The sequence below is a fragment of the Athene noctua genome, chromosome 3, assembly GCF_965140245.1.
Source record: "Athene noctua chromosome 3, bAthNoc1.hap1.1, whole genome shotgun sequence".
In the NCBI taxonomy this organism is placed as follows: Eukaryota; Metazoa; Chordata; class Aves; order Strigiformes; family Strigidae; genus Athene; species Athene noctua.
In genome coordinates, this window is record NC_134039.1 from 18,015,457 (window position 1) to 18,031,804 (window position 16,348).

General features: G+C 41.6%; 2 protein-coding genes across 7 annotated transcripts in view; one reads left to right on the forward strand and one right to left on the reverse strand.

Moving 5' to 3' along the window:
- The window catches only part of DCP1B (decapping mRNA 1B), a 50,855-nt gene extending 47,417 nt beyond the window's left edge, over positions 1 to 3,438 (reverse strand). For 2 of the 3 annotated variants that reach the window (XM_074902154.1, XM_074902153.1), the window contains exons 1-2: positions 3,114 to 3,438; positions 2,107 to 2,147 (exon numbers count right to left, since the gene is read on the reverse strand). In XM_074902154.1, the coding sequence (XP_074758255.1) occupies positions 2,107 to 2,147; positions 3,114 to 3,266 (194 nt within the window). In that variant the 5' untranslated portion in view covers positions 3,267 to 3,438. The remainder of the gene's footprint in view (positions 1 to 2,106; positions 2,148 to 3,113) is intronic. The other variant, XM_074902155.1, reaches the window with a different exon arrangement.
- Positions 1 to 16,348, forward strand: part of CACNA1C (calcium voltage-gated channel subunit alpha1 C) — a 491,623-nt gene that overhangs the window by 10,393 nt on the left and 464,882 nt on the right. The window lies entirely within an intron of this gene.

Consider the following 16,348-nt stretch of genomic DNA (forward strand, 5'->3'; position numbering starts at 1 on the left):
ATGTTATCTAACCAGCACCATCTACCCTATAGTTTATGACTGGAGTAGAAAATAGCACTTAGAATGATTCAGTCACGGGCCAGAGCAAGTATATTTTTTTAACACTGATTAACAACTGCAGATAGTAACAGTCATCCCAATAGGATTTTCCATACAATCTAAAGCATAAGAACAAAAGGGAGGGTGGTGAGACAATGGAACAGGTTGCCCAGAGAGGTTGTGGCTGTCCCCTCGCTGGCAGTGCTCAAGGCCATGCTGGATGGGGCTTTGAGCAACCTGGTCTAGTGAAAAATGTCCCTAGCCATGGCAGGGGGGTTAGACTGGATGATCTTTGAAGGTCTCTTCCAACCCAAACTGTTCTGTGATTCTATGACACTAAATCATTATGCTCATTCATGGGGATTACACTTCAAGTCACTTATATATTTTTTTATTAATGTGAGCTGTTAAACCTATCAAGATCCTGACAGGAGATAGTAGATAGTACTTTCAAATGAAGTATGACAATCAAGAAAAAGATGATGGCTAAACATTTGGGAAAAGTGCCATCTCCGGTAACTGCTGGTGGGTGGATTTCTCATTGAAATCCAAAGCACGGGAACCTGCATTACAGGACTGGAGTCAACAGAAAATTAAACAAGTGTGGAACCTTGTTGGCAAGAGTCAGTACTTCAAACAAACAAACAGTCCACTTCCACTGGTGTTAACCCAGTTGAAAGTCTGATTTTTTCACCGTTCCTCAGAATTTGCAAAGATGAGATAAGTGATCAATAAGCCAGCTCAGGTAAAATGGTCACATTACTTTACATTGTCACAACAGTAGTAAGATCAGTGATCTCCAGCCTATGGTCTGTTGGCAATAGTTTTTCCACAACTTTATGACTTTGTTCAAATCCACAGGAAATCAAAGTTAAAAGTGAATGGGGAGGGCAATGTACGATGTTACTCACAACTCACAACCTGTTCCATACTGTTGCCTATGGGAGAGCCAGGGTAGCAATCTGCTGTATGTAGAAATTTCCTCAGCCAACAAAAAGAACAGTGAAGGACCACAGATGCTAGAAGTGACAGGTTACACACTGTCAGTTCTGGAGTTTCAGAGCCAACATACCAGAAAAATACTACTTCTGTTTTGCAACATACAACTAGTCACCCCCACCTACTGCTAGCACAACTAAGGGCCAGTTCTTTCCTCTTGTGGTAATTATAACAGCCCCTTATTTCCACTTACCTGAAAGGAGCTTAGAAAAATTCCTATTGAGTGTTTCCACTGCTGGTACAAAAGAGCTCAAAAGATTAAAACCAGCATTCCCACTTCACACAAAGCTCACAGTCTTTTGGGCCTCCCTGTCACTTCACACATGCATCTCTCTCCTTCTCAAAACAATCTCTTGCTTTCTCAGTCCTCCTACCAGACCCTTGTCAGCATAAATGTTGAAGAAGAGTTTCTGCTTTGGTGTCCCATCCCAACATCTACTGCAAGATCTGCTTACTAATCTATTTTCTGATTTTAACTAGTCACAGGGAAATGTTGGGGCACTAACTTGGAAACCCAAATGCAAGGCAGGCTTCACAACAGATCTAAGGTATATGCTAGAATAAACGATGTGACCAATGCTTTGAAGAGCCACAATCAGACCTGCTGCTAAAATAAAGCATTAAAACCATATAAAATGTTGCATGAAATATGCATGGAAAAATTAATAATCAGACACAAGCGGTATGAAAGTTCCTTAAGTAGAGAACACAATACTTCATAAGATCTACCATTCCCTTACTTTAAGGAGTACCATTATTTACTCCACTATTTCTTTTTTGTTCAGACATCTTCTAAACTGTAAAAGCTACATCCTATTTAAAATAACAGAACAGTTTTCTATGGTTTACCCACATTGAGATTTAAATCACATGTAGAAGTCTTATCCAAATATAAAGTGATGCCTTCTTCCCAGTGTTTTCTTCCTTGCATTTGCCTCTGCCAATCCCAGTTTCTTTTCACCCTTGAACAAGGAGGAGCATTTTACTTCAGTCAACCATGCTCCATCCCAGCTAGCTTTTCCACATCCACAGGTTTCACCTGCAGGCATTAAAATGTAACATCCTCACCTTGTATAAACAAACAGCGTTCCCTCCACATCAGTCTTCTCCTGAAGAAAAGGAAAGTTAAGAAAGTTGAAATAAGGGCAGCATTTTGCTAGCCATTATTGAGTCTTCCTTTATCTCTGTTTCACCAATTCCATCAGTTACACCTCTCTCTCACCTAAGCCATGAAAAAAATATCTAAACCCATCTTCATTGGCTGGTGGTGAGAGACTACAGGTCACTGTGCAGCTGACCCAAGTTCTATGGCAAGATATGAAAAGGCTAAAAGCTCAACACCATGAGACTAAACACTCTACTGGATTGACCCTCTGCTATGCCTGAGGGCAATGCACAGGCCAGATTCGGGCAGAGGATTTTCCAAACAGTGCCTTCCCTCAGGGCTGACACTCAGGATGGGTAAAAGGAAAACCACACCAAAGGCAAAATGCATGGGTTCTTCAAACACAGGCCCGAAAGCTCCATGATTAGAGCAAGCCAAGAACTGCCTGCAAACAGCCAGAATGTTAAATGGCCAAAAGATTCCTCATGTTAATGATTTTTTTAAAAGTCTTAAATAGTCTGCGTTTTATATTTGTAATTCCAACACTCTTTTATATGCATTTCAGTGCTGTTACAGATGTTTGAATGGCAGAGGAGTTCCTGAGCCTATGCCCTGGTTTAAACCCCAGTCTCCTACAGCCCTGCCCTGCCGGATAAAACTTTTACAGCCCTGTGAGCCTTTCAAACCCTATTTCCTAGGCACCACAGTTTCTCACAGTCCCCAGAGGCTGAGCCAGGCACCCAGCCCGATAAGCGTTGGGAGCACCACAGAACACCGACACTAGCCTCGCACCTCAGCTATGGCGGCACCCGCCCCTTCCCCTTCCCCCGCGCACAAGGGAGGGGCGGGGCCTCATCGCCGCCCGCCCCCTGCCCTACGCCCCGCCCCCTGCCCAGGGGTGGGCGGAGCCGCGTCTCCCCCCGCCCCGCCTTTCCCGGCGGAGGGGGCGGGGAGGGGCGGTCTCACGTACCCACTCGTTGGCGCGGTGCCCGAAGGTGTAGAGCGCCACCTGGCTGGCCACGTCCACGATGCTGCTGATGTAGGGGTCGTGCTGCTGCAGCGCCGCCAGGCTGATGTCCAGCCCCTTGCCCAGCAGGGCGGCCCCGGCCACCGCCGCCGCCATTTTGCCTCCGACAACAACACAGGGCTCCTAGTAGGCGCAACCAATCCAACGTCGAGAGGAGGGGTGGCGGCTTCCGCCCCCCGCCCGCCCAGTCGGAGTTAGAGCGAGCGGGAGTCGGAGCCCAGACGCCGCAATCGAGCGCCGAGCGCCGCCGGCTCAGGATTGTTGCCGTTGGCGACGGGGCAAGCTGAGGGGCGGCCTGGCGGGGCCCGCCCCGGCCGTGAGGAGACGAGGAGGGCCAGCCGGCTTCGCAGCGCCTCCTCCGGCAGCGACCCGCCTGTGCTGGCTGCTTTTCCCGCGGTGCCGGCACCCTTCATTTTCGGGCTTCTCGCTGCCCCTGGGGAGGCCACTGCCTGCCTTCCTTTCCAGAAGGGCAGCTGCACGCCCGAGGAACAACATGGTTCCCGCGGCTGCAGGCCTGAGAGAACTGGCCAGGCTCGGCGGGAAGTGCCGCCAGAGCGCGGGCGCTCGCTGTGCCGAGCGGGGAGCCCTTCGCCCTCACCACATAGCCATTAGCCTAAGCGGAAGAAGCTGTGGTGCGCACCGCAACACAGCCTCAGGAGAGCAGGGAGCCACATGCCAAGGTGGAGCTGAAGCCACGTAGGCTCGACTTTACATATGTACAGGAACATTCGTGTGCACAGGTGTGCCTGTGGAGGGAACGTACATGTGAGACACTGCAAAGTTAGCACATGTCCCTGTAAGCACAAGTGTCTGTAGGGATGTGAGTGCTTCCTGTCTGCTCAAACTACACTGATGCAATGCACGCACAGCACTCAAACAGGAAAAGTTGTTTCAGATCGATGAATGTACACAGTCTGTATTTGCTAGCATATACTCACAGACTTCTGCGTAGAACTTAAGGCAAAAAGAACATGAGTGCAAACTAAGCCATCATACAGCCCTAGCGTATATATATATACACATACATGTGACAAGCAGCTGAAACATAAACAAGCATACTATGATATGGAAATATACAAACAGCAGAGGAACAGATGGACAAGACCATGAATTTAGTTACCATATTTTCTTGTCAGACACATATTTATTATTAATCTATTGATATCAACAGTTTACAGCAAACACATGAGCTTTATGTGGCAGGAAGATAAACTCAATACGTACTTACATTTAAAAGATCTGCTTAACTTGTCCCCTGCGAGAGCAAATTTTTTTTACTTCAACACCTCCCACTGAAGTAGCAATTTTGGAAGGAGTTACCACCTTCTGTGTACAGAAGCAATAGGTCAATATGTTTTCTTCCAGAGAATGGGATACCCTAGAAGAACTAAAGGCAAAGGTGATGGATGCTATCGTGTTTGTTTGCAATATCCCTGACACAACATTTTTAAAAGGGCAGTAGCTGGACATAGGGGATGAAGACTGACATTGAACGGTAGCATCTGCTCCAAGAGCAAATGGGCAAGCTCAGGTGAAAAAGCTTCCATAATGTGAAGTGGGGATAGAAGAGAACTGAGAGACAGCAAGTCATAGTATTAAATGCAGGGACAGTGAGTCTCTTAAGTGGACTGAGGAATGGGTATGCTCTCAGAAAGGACAGAAAGAGGGGCTGTTCTTTGGGATTTGGGAGAGAACATGTAGGTTTTGTTGTTGCCCAGAAGGCCACTAAAAATTGCGTTACTAAGAATAAGGACCTACAGCTTGCTCTGCAAGCATATAGTGGGAGAGGAAACCTCTGTACATACCCTTTTATTATAAACCATCTTACTCTTAGTTCCTCTTTTTCTAAAGCCACCTTGTTTCAGTTGGGACTGTAATGAAACACAGCTTTTGAGTTTAGAAGGTTTTAAGTGTTGTTGATATACTCATGGTAGGAAAATGGCTCTAAGCAGTTTTATTGCAAAGCTCTGAATGACTTACAGATCCTGTAACAGCAAGGAAGATATATGGGCTCATGGTGGACAAGGAAAATTGCTGTTCTTGGTCTGGAAATTATCAGAATAGAATGTCAAAAAAAGAAAAAGTAGTAAGTAGGAAAGATAACTCATGTTGCTCAAATAGTGAACAGATGCACAGTCATTTCTTTCTGTTGATTAGATAGTTTTCAATTCCCAATTTCCAGATAGTCCTAATCACACTCTTTCTCATGTGCTAGTTTCCTATTACCATCTCCAATTCTTTGGCAATTCCCCTGCTTACAAGAAGTCTCAGCTTGCCACCAAGGCATAGAATTGTCAAACTCTTGGAGCCCTACTATCTTTCCAGATGCCTTTGCTCCCTCCAACAATAATTACAAAAAAAGTGCCCTGCTTTTTTGTGTGTGTGTGTTATTGTTTTGTTTTGGTAGTGGTGGGGAGGGTGTATTGCAACGTCCCATAAGGAAGAATGTGTTATAGAAACTGTCTTTCAAAGGCTATTAATTTGAACTGAAAAGAGTTACTCGTAACTGTTACCAGGTAGAAGGAAGCAGTATACAAAATTTAGAAGACGGACTGCAGCCCTGTCCCAAATGAAAAAAATGTTTAAAACAGAAATAAGGTGTCTTTCAACTTATACAACTTACCTTCTTTCTGTTGTTCCCCCTTTTATCAGGCCAAGTAGTAACCAGTACTTGAAGCCTTGCATGTTTGTTATGCTGGAGAGACAGACTGACCATTTCAAGTGTGTCTCCTGTGCCCTTCTCTTGACATAGGAAGATTGTTGAGTGTCCTGTTTCCTTGAGTTCCATGGAAGAAAATCAAGCTGTGAGGTTAAATATATTGAAATAGGCCTGTCAAAAATTTTGTCTGTCTTTTTTCAGTGCCCTGTTTGTGGATGCTGCTTTAGAACTAGCTCCCTCCTGGATTACTGCACCCCTTTCTAACATAGCTGGACAGACAGTTTCCCTAGCTCTGTTTTTTGAGTCAGTGAAACTGTCAAGCTTCTTATGAGGCCTTTTTAGTATTTTCTGTTGCACTGTGAGGTAGATTCTGCTGGTTCCAGCTGTTCTGCTATGTAAGTGGGATGTAATTGCTCCTTCCATTTAGCCTGAAGTAAAGGTACTTAATAAAGCCATTAGTTCTGCCCTGCTTTATGGGATCACTTGATAGTAGACTAAAAATTTTCCAGTGAAACAAGATCTTGTTAAGAAGAGAAACACTGAATTGTCACTGCATCTAAAAAGTTAAGGATGTTTTAGCAAGAATGTCACAGCCTAAAGAGGTTGATTCTTTAAACTGCAGTTATTTGCTTACAGTCGGTAATCCAGTAGTTGACAATAACTATCAAATCAAGTGAGAATGATTTTATTGTAATTTGTTTATGAAACAAAGTAATTTTCTAGCTTTCAAAATGTCATAATTTCATGAAGTATATAATTAGAATGTCACACGTTTTTCTTCCACCCACCTGGATATTATTCTGTTAAAAAACCCCACACCTATGCTTTTGACATGGTATGAAAGGCATTTTGTGTAAGTAATATCCAGACCAATTTAAGGCAAAATCCATGTAGCATGATGTTCTTAAGGTCTCCATTAATAATAAACTTTAAGATGGTTCGGCTAAACCTTTTCACAAGGATTGTTCAAACAGATGTTAAGCCTTTGCATTCAAGAATCTATGGCACTTGTAAAGACTAAGCTGTGCCTCCTACAGCAAATTATCAGCACTGAGGATATGATTTGGTCTGAATATATTTGGTGGCACTGCTGGGCATACACACTCCCTGTCCCAAATTCCATGCCATTCAGTCCTGCCATTCTGGCACCTTGGTACTGTACTGGCACATGTGCATATGTGGCCACAGTGTGAACCAGTCTGACTGCGGAAAAAAGCTGATTAAAAAACAAGTGTTCATACTGTCACTGAGATCACAGCTTCAACTAACTGTTTTCCTGGTTGTTCACATTCAGTCCTTTCTCTGAGCAGCAATTTTTTTAAATAAACAGCAGTAATCACTTGAGAAAATGTAGTGTTGAGCACCTCATTTGCTTCACTTCCTCATCTCCAGTCCCTTTAGAGTTGTTATTGCACAGTAGTTGCCTTTTCCTTTTTATTCCTTCTCATGGCTGCCATAATTTGCTTCTCACTCTGACTGGTAGCCCCACCGCTGCCCCTGCTAGTGGAAAGGGTGTTAAGGCAGCATTAATAAGCTCCTCTTACTCTATTCAGGGCCACTTGAATATCTTCACGTGGTGCTTTCCAGCATGACGGCTTCCTGGGGAACATTGAGTTGTTCTTGCGGAGCCAGGAAGATCCCACAAGGCTTGGTTACCCATGCTCCACATATTTCTGGGGATGTGCTCACAACTCTGCAGCATGGTAGCTCTCACCACTTGGGAACGAGTGCCTCTGTGGTTTGTGCTGGAGGCTAGCTGCATCCCTTCCCAGACACTGTTGACATGTACGGTCTTTTCAGCTCACATTTATTACAGGCTCTCAGTAGCTAGCATTAGAGTGATTTCCTCTTGCTCAAAAGTTGAAATTGTGGGCTCTACTGTTGGATCGATTCTTAACTCCAGTCCTAATGATTAAAGCAATTTTAGTCTTGTTGGTAATTTATTACTTGCTAAAGGTTCCTTAATGAATATAGGGTCAGACTATATAGTTTCATCTGGTCTAGTTATTAAAAAAATGTATCTCTGCACTAAAACTAAATCTTGTTGCTTTCTTTCCAACTCAAAACAACTCTCCCCCTGACCCAATTAAACCCCAGCACATTAAGTTATTACCATGCACATGTGTGTTTGTAATGTTGCTCCCTGGTGAAGTTTATGAGACGGTTTTGAGATTTTCTGCAAATGCTAGTCCACACAAGAGTCAGAGTCATCTAGGTTGGAAAAGACCTTGAAGATCATCTAGTCCAACCACCATTGACCTAACACTGACAGTTCCCAACTACACCATATCCCTAAGTGTTAATGGGATAGTGTTCTTTGGCATTGTGGTTTTTAAATTCTGATATTATACATACTGTGTGTGCAATAATAAATTATAATTTACTATGATTTTCAGTTGCAGGTTGGTTTTTTTTCTGCATGTAAGAGCCTGGGTTTTTACCAAAAGACTGTTTCTTTCTTTGACTTACGTGTTGCTAAGTGATTCTGATAGTAACTCTACACTTTTTTCTTTTGTTGTATGTTTAGTTGAAAATTACTGAGCTTTACCTTTTTTATAGGCCTAATTTCTGCCAGTGGCCTATCTGCAGGAGAACTAAAGGAAAGTTCCATGCTATCGTTAATTGAACTACCTTTTTTTTTTCTTCTTTCTAATTTCCTATGTAGATATTCTTCATCTGGAGTGAAAAATTCTTTTTGATTTAGCTTTAATCACTTTTCAGAGGGCATAATCTGAGGTGAAAAAACCCACTAATACCAGGAAAAGACTATTTCAGGAGGAGGAAGGGAGAGCACTGAATTATAGTGTTATAGCGAAAAAAAAAAATCTTTCTTGTGTAAATTTAATCAGTAAAAAATCTGATTTTTATCAGTGTTAGATTGTCAATGTTTTAAGTGACTATATGATTTCAGTGTCTTATCTTTCAGTAGAGCAGAAATGAGAAAATTATAAATGTAAAGATTTTTGTGCATTTAATATTTTTTCCCAGTTATACAAGTTGATACAATAAAAGGTGTTACCTTTATCCATAAATTTTGCCTGACTTCTATAACTATACAACTGTAAGTATGATTCTGTCAGATCTCTTAATAAAATTCTAGATTACATCCTCCAGTCTCTCCCTAATGCTGATAATGTTCTAAACATACATGGTATTGGCTTTTTTTTAACCTTTATTTATTTAATGTAAGAGAAATCACTTCTTCCTTCAGTAATATTTCTCATAAGGTTTAACTTTATGAGTTCCTTTACTTTCACTATAATTACAGTTAAAAAAAAAAATTACACTGGGTTTTATTATGAGGAGGCAACCATTTTTGGCCAGTATTTGAGTTCTTCAGTAATTTTGTTACCAGTACTGTATGTGCTTATTATCAGTAAAATATTGTTGATAGCCATTACCTTATTGCTATTCTGATAAACTGCCATAAACTGTTTTGATCCATCATAAGCTTCATTCTTTACACAGTTGATTGGCTAGACAAACCACCAAAATAATGATGAGGATAGGTCATTCCTGCTATTTCCCATAGGTTAATAAGATGTAATAGTAATTATAGCTTACCTAAGATAATGTCTTTCCAACCACATCTTTCACGTAATCACCATTTAATTTGGCAGAATCAAACACCTGTAGCTCTGAACGAGCTATTTTCCAACAAGTTACAGAGAAGATGGCCTCATTTAATTAATTCCTAATATGAAAAGTTCCATTAGATAATTACATTAAGACACAAGCTCATTTTTTACACCTCACCTGGCATAGAAGCTCTTGCCATATTAAGGAAATCACAAAGATGTGCTACTGTTGCTGCTGTGAAGAAGCTGGTAGTAAGGCTGGAGGAGTACTTGGGCTGAGTCTGGTCAGGGGCCTGGGATGAGGTGCATAGGGAGTTGTGCCTGTGGTACTAAAGTGTCTTTTTATGAAAATGGCTTTTGACATTCAAATCAGCTTTTTTTTTTTTTTTTTTTTTTGAGTTAAATGATGTAGTAAGGAGAAGCTCTGAATAACTGTTATGCCTGTAGCTGTTACAGTTTTACTCTATGAAGATAATGTGTATTATTGCCTTCTCAACTGACAGAAGTATCTTCTTGGTTTTTGTTGAATATTTTTGTTTTGCTTGGGTTTTTTTAATGAAGAATGTTAATGTTTTTTAAAGACTGATAAAGGATTTCATAGCATTAGACACAGCACAAGTGAATGAAGTTAGAAGTTTGTAACAATCCTGAATTCTAAAGAGCTACAACTGATAAATTATGATATAAGGAAGGATTCTTAAGATAACCAAGCAAGTAAAGTGGGGTTTCTGCCTCAAATATTCCCCTGATCTTTTTGCATTTTTGATAGCTTCTCATGAAAATTGCCATAGGGAAATTCTTTTGATGCAAATGGCTATTTCGTATCTGCTCCCGCAGGTGGTAAGAGCTTGTGAAGGTTCTCACAAATGTATCTTCTGCAGTTAAAGTTAGGCTTAAAAACTATCGTATGTTATCTTTTAATGTGAGATCACGTAACTTAAAATAGCATGATCTTTATATTTTGGTATAACACTTTGGGTGATCATTTTTATTTGTTACTGGCTTTATTTGGCTAGGAAATACCAATGACACACTTGTTTTAAGTAACCTTCCTTTCAAACTGAATATTGACTTTTTTCTTTCATTACACAGCATGTTGCAATAAGGATCCACAATTACTTCTGTGCTTTAAATGCAATTACTTGCTTCTTCCCAAAACTTAAGAATGTTTCATTTTGATTTTATTTCTTCATTTTGATTATTATTTGTGTTGCTCTAGGGTTTGCAGATATGGGAAGAAAGGCCTAGGTAGAAAAAGGAGCTGAGATTTGTGTAACAGTACCAAAAGATAAAACTTGATAACCCTTGAAGTGTTGCCCTTGGAAACAATGAATGCAATCTATCTCTGTTTTTTAGAGGGGATGGATTTGGGCAAAGGCATCTTCCAGAAGGCAACCAGTAGAAGATTTAAGCACTTTGACTGAGATTTTGAAGTGGAAACTAAAGGTATTAGCAGCACAAACCTCCAGTGGGTATCTGAGTCTGGGTTTATTACACTTGTGTGAATTTGTTTCCCCCAGTGAATTCTGAGAGCTATGAAGGTGTTTGGCAGTCCCTCTCCTACAATCTGATTTTGTCATTTTCTGGTGATGTTGTGCTATGTCTTCTGTCAGATTAAATTTACAGGCACATTACCTTTCTTGACAGAAACATGAACTACATGGATTTTTCAAAGAAAAACTTTCATAAGCAGTAACAGGCTGAGGTTTCTTTCTTCCTCTTATTTTTCCTGCTGGTTTGTCCAAATCTGTTAATTTTATTATCATCCTAATTATAATTTCAGATGAACTTGCTTTGTGATCTACAGTGAAATTGCCATGTTATTTAGGCACTAGTAAACCTGACAGGACCATGTAAAACTAAGACAAGTTCAGGACATTTTTCTTAGGTGCTTCTGTTATTTACTCAAGGAAGGATCTTTCTGAAACAGTATTACATGGCTTCTGAGGGAGTTCAGTTATCAAGAGATCAGATAATACAATGTATTTCATGGTGCTGTCAGAGTCACAGAATGGTTGAGATTGGAAGGGACCTCTGGAGGTCATGTTGTCCAATCCCCTCAAGCAGGGGCATCTAGAGCAGGTTGCCCAGGACCTTAGATACTCCGATGAGGGAGATACTGCAACATCCTTGGGCAGCTTGTGCCTGTGCTTGGTCACCCCACAGTTGTGGGTTGTTTTTTGTTTTGTTTTGGTTTTTTTTAAATTTAATTTCCTGATGTTCAGTAGGAACCTCCTCTGTTTCAGTTGTGCCTGTTGCCTCTTATCCTGTCACTGGACACCACCGAGAAGAGCCTGGCTTTGCCTTCTTTGCACCCTCCCTTTAGATATTTATATATATTGATAAGATCCTTGTGAACCTTCTCTTCTCCAGGATGAACAGTCCCAGCTCTCAGCCTTTCATCATGAGAGAGAGGCTTCAGACCCTTAATCATCTTTGTGGTCCTTTGCTGGACTCTCTCCAGTATGTCCACGGCTCTCTTGTACTGAAGAGCCCAGAACTGGACCCAGTACTCCAGGTGTGACCTGACCAGGGCTGAGCAAAGGGGAAGCATCACCTACTTTGACCTGCTGGCAATCCTTTTCCTAATGCAGCCCAGGATACCATTCACCTTCTTTGCAGCAAGAGCACATTGCTGGCTCTTGTTCAACTTGCTGTCCACCAGGATTGCCAGGTCCTTTTCTGCCAAGCTGCTTTCCAGCTGGGTGGCAAATCGGGTTGTTCTTTCCCAGGTGCAAAACTTTGCACTTCCATTGTTGAACTTCTTGATGTTCCTGTTGGCCCATTTCTCCAGCCTGTTGAGGTTGCTCTGGATGGTGGCATGACTGGTATATCAGCCACATCTCCTAGTTTGTGTCATTTGCCAACTTGCTGAGGATGCACTCTGTTAAATGGGAGTTTAACATCTTAACTCCTTTAGTCATTATTCTAATTAATATCAATTTCCTTTTTCTTTCTGATGCAAAAGACAGCCTGTTTGTTTGGTTTTATCTCTGAATCAAAAAGAAAAGGGTGGGGGGGTGGAAAATGCATGACACAACTTGTAGATTGGATTCTAAAGGAGAGATAAGGATTGAAAGAGAACTAGTGATAGTATTGTGTTGTTGATATAATACATGAGCATACAGACTGGGGAAGCAGGATGCATGTGGAGTCGCAACTGATGAGATGAGGGGACAGAAGAACCAGGAAGAATGGGGTGGAGTACAAGAGACAGAGCTGAGGTGGAACAAGGCTTGCCATGGTGGAGTGGAAGGCAGGGTTAGCATGGGGGCAAAACTGAAGGAGGCTTGCAGCCAGAATAGGACACCTGCTAGGAATAAAATGAAATTGAAAGGACAGAGTTGTGTATACCTTGGGCCAGAGAAATTCAAGTAGATTTTATAACTGAAAGTAGACTCGGAGGACTGTTTTGAGGTTTTGATGGAATGAAATGCTGAGCACAAGGATTGGTAAACAGTGTGCCATCATTACTGGAAACTGCCCTTCTGCCACAACCATTTTTTAGGTCACTTTAATCGCTGCTTGTGACATGACCTAGTTGGAAGTGATTGCTGTTATGGAACAGAACATATGAAGAGTCTCTCCTCATGCAGCACTGAGCAATTAGGAAGCAGATACAGCATCACATATATTTTCTGTCTTTTTGTCTCTGAAGGATATAGAACAACATGCACTTTCTCTGCCTGCTTGAAGAAGAAAGGGACATAGACTTAGGAGTGGTAGGAGAAGTTGGTTGACCATCAAGAAAAATGTTGTAATGATTGAGGAAGCATTTATGAAAGGATAAAGCCTGCTAGAAAGCATAGCTGTTTTCCCTACTACTTGGCAACAGTTGCCACAAGATGTAAAAGCCCCCTGTATAGTTCCAAGAGATATGCTACAGTCTACCATTTTCAAGTGTCTTAGTATCGTTATTTCCAACTGTTAAATAGCAGTTACATCCTAAAAGTAACTGTATGTCAACAGAGACTGCTGTTTGAAATGTGGTTTAGGATATAGAGGGAGGAAAAGGCGTAGGGTACTATTTTTAACATTCTGTCTTGGATGTTGCTATTTGCAAAATTATATAAACCAAGCTGTTTTGTCTGAGCTTTAGGTAGTATATGTGTGTGTGTTTGTATACAAAAAAAAAAAACCAACAAAAAAAAAAAAACAAAACAAAAAAAAAAACCACACACAAAAAAAAAAAAAAAAACAGAAGAAAAAAGGGCCTAAAAGGGGAGAGAGGCTCATTTTACTTGAAAATGAAGTAATAAAATGATGTTTAAAAAAAGTTTTATTTCCTCTAGCATTCAGTTATCTGCATTAACTCCATCAGTGATGACTCCATTTTCATTCAGTGCAAGTGAATAAAATGGCTTGGCTTATGGGTTTTTCCTTTAAGATGGTAAATTCATCTTGCTATGCTAGGAGAGAATTATAACTATGTTAAGTTTGTAGTTTCATTGATTCTCAGGTGTCCTACAGTACTGAGGAATATGATCTTTGTTCTGTGAATGAAAATACCGTACTTAAGCTGCTACAGTAACAAAAAAAAATATTCCAAATTTTCCTTTTCCATTAAAGGGACAAGATCTGAACGGATCTTTGATTTAAGGCTAAAGTAATAGCAACAGGAATGGAGATTCCACAGTGTTTCTGGGGAACCTGTTCTGGTCTTTTACCACCCTCATAATGAAATTTATTTTCCTTATGTCTAATTAGAATTTCCTTCTTTGTGACTTGTCTGCTGCCTCTCATCCTTTCACTATGTACCTCTGACAAGAGGCTGACACCAACTTCTCTTATACCCTCCCCTTGCACACCTGAAGACAAGTTCTACCTTAGTCATCTCTTCCAGGCTTAACAAGCCCATTTCTCTCAGCCTGTCCTCAAATGTCATGTGCTTCAGCCCCCTAATTTTCTTAAGAGGCTCCAGACTTCCTCCAGTATTTCAATGTCTTGTACTGGGTAGCTCAAAACTAGGTGGGGTACTCCAGTAGTGGTCTCACAGAATGTGACCTGCTGGCAACATTCTTGCTAATTAGGTCCATGGTGCAGGTCGCAGCCAGGGGATGCTACTTGCTCATGTTCAGCTTATTGTCTGCCAGGACACTTGGCCCTTTTCTGCAAAGCTGTCTCCCAGCTTCTACTGGTGCATTATTCCATCCCAGGTGCATGATTTTGCACTTGCCATTGTTGAACTTCATGTGGTTCCTGTCAGTTCATTTCTGCAGCCTGCTGAAGTCTCTCTGGATAGTAGCCCTGCCTTGCAGCATATTGACTTCTCCCCCGGTTTGGTATCATCCACAAGCTAGCTGACAGTGCACTCCCTCCAATAATCATGCTCATTAATACTGATGCACAGTATTGGCCCCAATTTCAATACCTGAGGGACATATGCCACTAGCAGTTAGCCACCGGTAGGACTTTACACTGCTGATCACAACCCTTTGAACATGTCTGTCCAGGGAAATTTTTTAACCTTCTTACTTATTCAGTCCACATTTGGATACAATTTGGCTACAAAATGCATGGGAGACTGTCAAACACCTTGCTCACATCAAGGTAAGTGACGCCCATTACTCTCCTCCTGTCCACAGAGCCAGTCCTCTCACCATCGAAGACAGTCAGATTTGTCTAGCATGTTTTGCCTTTGGTAAATCTAGTTTGGCTGTTCCTTTTTGTCCTTTGTGCGCTTGAATATGGCTTCGGGGATGACTTACTCCATAATCTTCCCAGGAATTGGCTAGGTTGACTGCCCTACAGTTCCCTAAGTCCTCAGTCTTGGAAATGGATGTGATGTTTGTCTTTCCAGTCATCAGAAACCTCCTCTGATAGTCATGACCTTTCAAAAATGAGAGCGTGACCTTGCAGTGACATTGGCCACATCTCTCCACACCTTCATATACAGCTCATATCATTCCAAGGATCTCTGTATGTCCAACTGGTTTAAGTGCTCCACTCCCACAGACTGCTACGGGGCTCAGAGACCTAGAAGGCCTAAGACAAACTCTACTAGGAAGGAAAAAATACAAACAAAAATGTAAGACAAAAAAGCATTGGGTACCTGAGCCTTATCCATGTTCTTTGTCACTAGATTCCCTGCAAGACGAAGCTGTGAGTCCACATTCTTCTCAGTCTTCCCTTTACTGCTAATGTGCTTGCAGAAGCACTTCTTGCCTTTCATATCTGCCACTATTTCCAACTCCCTCTGAGCTTTAGCTTCCCTGACTCCATCCCCGTGGTCTTGGGCCATGTCTGTGTATTCCTCCTGGGTATCTGGTTGCTCTTGTTACCCTCTCCATACTTCCTTTTTCACATCTGAGCTCAGATGGGAGTTCCCTGTTCATCCCTGCTAAGTTTCTGCCATGCTTGCTTTATTCCTGCCTATCAGAATGGCCTGCTTGTGTGCACTGAAAAGGGGGTCTGTGAGGAACAACCACATGTCCTGGGCCACTTTGCCCTGCAGGGCTGTCTTCTGTGGGATCCCACACAGCACATTCCTAAACAAGCTGAAATGTATCCTGAATTCCAGAGTTGTGATTCCAGTAATCCCCTTGCTTCTTTCAGGATGTTGAATGGCAAAATATTATGTTTGCTGCAGCCTAGGCTACCACTGACCTTCACATTGCGCAAGTCTTCATCCTTTTTCATGAGTAACAGGTTGAATGTCTCTCATAGTCATCTTGTTGATAATCTGCATCAAGAAATTGTCAACATCTTAACATGATTATTCATGAGAAGGATTTGATTTCATGAAATGTCTAGATCAAAATTACAGGCTAAAGAAGTTTCCAAAACTACTGGGTAATTATCCAGGCAGAACCGTTTAAAGCTCTCCCACTCCTTATATTAATATGAACCACAATATTCCCATGCTGACTATGAGGGGAAAAATCAATATCAGCAAACGTACATTCATATTGATTTATCTTCCCTTTTGGTTTTCTAATTTA